The 5,520-nt window shown below is 34.4% G+C and overlaps 1 protein-coding gene across 1 annotated transcript; it reads left to right on the top strand.

The window, feature by feature from the left end:
* Positions 1,389-3,483, top strand: LOC107612275. Its single transcript, XM_021108707.1, has 2 exons — positions 1,389-1,986; positions 2,067-3,483. The coding sequence occupies exons 1-2, from the start codon at positions 1,714-1,716 to the stop codon at positions 2,211-2,213; spliced, it is 420 nt and encodes a 139-aa protein (XP_020964366.1). The 5' UTR covers positions 1,389-1,713; the 3' UTR covers positions 2,214-3,483.

Genomic DNA, 5,520 nt, shown 5'->3' with positions numbered 1-5,520 from the left:
CTGGCTACGACTAAAGTTCAAAGTTCAAACTATATATTTTGATAAGAGCAATGCTAGGGGGACAGCAACTTTTGTGATTAGTAGTCATCAAATAGCCATCAATGATGATTTAATGGTGTGAGATTTCATTCAATGGCTCACTTTTCTCTGTCGGTTACATATTGGCCAAAATTCAATAAAATTGCTTTGATAATGTGAAGGCGCATCTTTTGTAATATATACTTAGCTATTTCTTATGTCAGTCAGTCAGTGTATACATTCTCAAGGATTTTGTTTCCTTCATTAAATTTCTTCACTAGCCAAACCATATATTATTGTAGAGTAATAATATATCGCCAAATATATCCTCCTTAAGTCCTATTTTGACTTACAAGATATTAAATTGGACGTTTCTAGCAGTGCAGAAATTTAGACACAGCTAGTGAAGCCGAATAGGTGAGACAAGAAGCAGACAATTAACGGGGACCCCCCCAGGCCCAACGCACGGTCCATGCACTGGTGTCGGGAAAATTTATCATCTCTGATTCATCAATGCCCCAATCTGCATGTTATGGAGTTATTGAATATGTCATAATATCAATATATAACTGGCAAATGATGCTAGTACAAAGGAATACGATAGATTCGATACAACAGCAATAAATGTAAGGCTTTATATGCAGAGAATGTCGGTGGCCTAATTTGGCATTGAGACTTTCACTCCTTTAAAGTTCATTCACGTACCATAAAGTTACTAGAATAGTGTAGTTATTTCTGGATCTCGTGGAGGATTTTTATAACCGGTGGGAAATCAATACAAATATGGAGCTACAAATATGTGTGTAGCCCCCGAACATGTATAGCTTTTAGAGTTCTCAGCATTGTATCATAGAATTTGACATCTACCCAAAAAGAGAAAAAGAATCCATTTTTCATGATCCTGAGCATGGTTGTTTGCTGATAATTTTTTTTATATTAAACCATGTGGGTTAAGCGATAATCAAACTTCAGTTTCGGAAATCAGTTGGGATGTGATTCCTTGATTTTGAATTAGCTGGCTCACTTTTAATGAAACGGCACATATTTAAGTAGTTTATTCATCGAAATATCTTTGTTATGCACGCTAAATAGTAAATAGTAAATACAATTCAAAGATGAATCCTACTAGCCGACTGTGAACAATAGTTATAAAATTGAATATATGGATGAAGTATATGTATGACCGTAAATACAACTTAAAATTCAAAGAAGTGATATATATTTTGTTTTGCCAATTGGAAGCCAATTATATATACGAGCTAATAAATTGAACGGAATATCTAGTTGAAATTAAAAAATTCTTTTGGGTCCTGGTCATAAAGACGGTGCTAATTAACTAGCTAGGGAAGAACTTAATAAATCAAACACACGAAAGGTTTTAAATTTTAAACAATAAAAAAATAATGAGAACATTGATAGTAAACGGAAGGAAAATAAAAACAGGCAAGCACAAACCCAATTAGACCCTCTAAGTCAAACACATTGCAATGCAACCTTTTGATATAAATTAGAGAAAGATTCCCAAAAGAAACTCCTCATAAACACTCACACTCTTGAGCTCATCACAAATTCAATTTGAAAAAGACTCCTAACAACAATACCCACCTTCTATACCTTCCTTACACACATATATATCTTCACATACATACCCTCTTCTCTATCATAATCTTCTCATTCCTCTCTCTCACACACACAATGTCTTCCAACAAGAAAGGAATCATGAGAACGATACTACTCTCATCAAATGGTGGTTGCGGCTGCGGTAAACAGAAACCCTCTGAGGTTCACCAACCCGCCCCAAAACCTAAGATCTCCGTGTATCAAACCACAAACCCTAGCACTTCCTCCACCACTTCCGGCGACCCCGCTGACGACGAGGACTTCACCTCCACCACCATCTCCGACACCGACACTCATCATCAAGACTACAGCAATAATAACAAGGGCATTATTGCGAAGAATAATAATGTAAGTAGTTCATTCACGAAACCTAACCCTAAAATCGTTGATAGCATAGCGGTTGAGAAGGAATCCACCGATCCTTATAGGGATTTCAGGTATTCAATGCTTCAAATGATCCTTCAAAAAGAGATCTTCTCCGAATCGGGTCTTCAAGAGCTTCTACAATGCTTTCTGGAGCTGAATTCGCCATGTCAGCACCAAATCATTGTTCAAGCATTCATGGAGATCTGTGAAGAGACCTTCCCTAAGAAGTTCTGTGATGGTGAACCCTCTTCCAGAAAGTAGTTAGCTAGCTTCATTATTGGGTGAATGACGATGATTGATAGGTCAGCCATGGCCATGTGACTGCATTGAATTGCAGCACGTGGGAAGATGCTCTGTTTGTGTTGTGCATGGAAAAGTCATCGTCACAACTTGCAATGCAAATCATTCGTTTTCAATTAATTCCCCATTCATTGATCTTTCTATTATGTACCTTTTGGGGTTGAAATTTAATTTATTCACATTATTTTCGGGATATAGCCTTTCAATTTGGCTGTAAATTTTGACTAAGAGAACTAGACCTTTCTTAATTGTTGCTAACTTTATTATTATATTAATACAGCTAGTAAATTAGTCATTCGTATAGAATATATACTATGCATCCATAATGAATTAAATAAATATATAGTAACTAATTTGTTTATTTGTTGGTGTATCATGTGTCCTAGTTGTAGCTTAGCTTGCATGGAGTTAAATAATAACCAAATATATCTTGATTGTTTCTATCTATTTAATTTAAGTTTGGAAATATGCAAATTCAAGTATCTTTATATGAATATAATTGAATGAAATGAAATTTTATTGAGTATGAATCTCTCTTTAATTATTCATTAAAAGGGTTATGAATCAATAGATTTTGTCACTTATTTATTGAGCAATCATGTATGTTAGTTTGAAGGAGGTTAGTTAAGATAAATAATATCATCAGCTAGATTTCCTTTTCCCATTGTATGGCGAAATTTCTATATATTTGTAGAGAGATGAGTTTTTTTTTTTTTAGTCTTTTACATAACACACACATACACACTCACACAACCATTATTACTATGGTATCTATAACTTCCTAAGCCTATTATCAAGATTCGAATTCTTGTGCAGCTTCTTGTGAGACAACAGATTCTGTCCTTGATTCCAAGCCTCAACTTCGAGATTAGTTTAATTATGTTGTAAACTATTAAGGAAATTTGGGATTGTGGAGCCTAGATAGTAGATATGTATTGACTCTTGGGCTTTTGGTTTTTTCTTTTTTGTGTTTTTACCTGGTCTTTTGAGTTTGACTTGCAGCTACAATTTATTTATTTATTTTTAGTATGCTCAGAGAAGCAAATAAATAATATATTTCACCCTTTCGAATGTATGAATAAGGGGGCAGGCGGGCAGCATTTATTTTATTGTTATTTTTTCCTAGATATTATTTTTGGTATCTGTGGAATAAATCAGAGTAGTATTTCTTTCTTTTAATTTTCGCTATGTGGGCCTAATATGGCTTATACAAGGAATGCTCATATTTTCGTACCCATAAAAATTCGCTATAAAAAAAAACAATGCTAAAGGCTGAGTAGTAAATAAACTTATGAAAGTACATACCATCTCATTCTCATACATATGTTGTTTCGGAAGACAAGAATATCTGGAATTGGGTACTTTGGATTGCTTATAGAAGTAGAAAAGGCTAAAGAAAGTTCCAAGAAGCTAAGGTGCATGCATGTGTTGGTCCCCCCAAATATATATATATCCATGTTGGTGTAAGTATGTAACATTCCTGACTCAAGAGGCTGTTAACATGTGCAAATCAATGCAAAAAGCGGTCGTGTGATAATAACATTCAATTTGGCTTTGTGACTTTGTCCTTTTCGAGTTTTTGGAACTGACCTTTTTAATAAGCATCTGCTAATCATTCGTAATTTTGGACTTCTACTTTCAATCTCGGGTGAAATTTAATTAGGTGTAATCAATAAAGCTATCAAAAGTTAAATAAATAAATCAATAGAAGACTATCTCGATAATTTCACAAAAACGCACGGGCCGAACGGGGCTTGGTTTATAAATAGGACCTAATATTTCTATTTGAGCTGAATAATTCTCAATAGATCCAACCCACTCTTTTGGGTCTTCAAAATGCGAGCCCAATATAGACATACGCCTATTTCGAAGGACTCAATCCCCTGTCCAAAACAAAAAAGAATTGAGTCATGCTCTCCCTATTGAATTTGGGATAACAAATGAGAACTTTTCATGAAAAAAAAAAAGTTGAGAACTTTTCAATCGGACCAGAACCAATCATAGTTTAACCTTGCTTTCGTACCTGTTCAGAGAGGATACCTGAAATCTAGATAGTATGGGCTTAAAGGTGAGATTCAAACTCCTTTTATGAGTGAAGGCTCTAACTTGTTCACTAGAGGGGTGAAGCTATTTGAGATCCTCAAGTGGATGATAGTGGGATACTTGAAGGAATTTTAATACTTAAATTAGCAAGAATTTTAAATAAATTTAAGTGAATCAAACTTAAGAAATATTTAAATTTAGTGGAGTATTTACCGAAAGAAGTGATGACTTAGTTATCAGTTATCACTCCTAAATTTTTTCACTAGCAATAGTCGGTCATTTTTTCTTTAATATTAAAAAAATTATCCCACGGTAAGATAGTGGTTGAGTTGTTTGATGGTATCTAAAATAGTGGATGGTAAGATCTTTCTTGCCATGCAAGTCGGGTCAGGTGCAGGGTCCTGGCACCCTTGCCCCAAGTAAGTCGGATATCTTAAACCATACAGTTTTTGGACTAGATTTCTTTGAATCTGGACAACTTTAAAGCCCACTAAGGATGGACCAACCCTTTTGGACTATGATCTGGTTACTGGATCATCATACAAACAATACTTTTTTTTTCTTCTAATTTTTTTAAAAAAGCATTCTCCTTGGTATCACAGCTTCCAATTCAGCTATGCTTTGGTACTTATTGATACCAACTGATTGATGAGGAAGCAGGTACAGTGACCATGGAGGTTTGGTGAAGAAGTAATTGAAGAAGTAGCTAGAAGCCTAGAACACTTATTGAGGAGTTTATTGCGAGGCTAGGTTATTTCTTGTAGTGATCTGTTCTCTAGATTGGGTTGTAGTCCAGCCCAAAACTGTGACAAAAAAAAAATGGCATTCTCAACTGGAACTATTGAACTAAGTCTTTCAACAGAAAATTTGTTCATAGACAAGGCTTGAATTAAACACTTTATTTAATGAAAATTAATTACGTTTCATTTGAGCTAATCATGTTGGTGCTTCAGTATTTTATATTTTTTACTTGGAACAGATTAAAATAAATAAAAATCCCCTTGTTATTTAATTAGGAGTATATTTCCAGTTCTCTTATTGTAATTTTTTTTTCTTCTTGAAAATTTGAATGGTGAACCAAGCAACCAGGCCAGACTGCATTCTCTACCTCGTTATCAGTAAGTGGTTAGAAGAGTTTGATTAAACTGTCAAAAAAAAAAAAAAATCCGAAGA

The sequence above is a fragment of the Arachis ipaensis genome, chromosome B08, assembly GCF_000816755.2.
Source record: "Arachis ipaensis cultivar K30076 chromosome B08, Araip1.1, whole genome shotgun sequence".
Lineage (NCBI taxonomy): Eukaryota > Viridiplantae > Streptophyta > Magnoliopsida > Fabales > Fabaceae > Arachis > Arachis ipaensis.
This window is presented reverse-complemented; position numbering and strand designations above follow the sequence as displayed.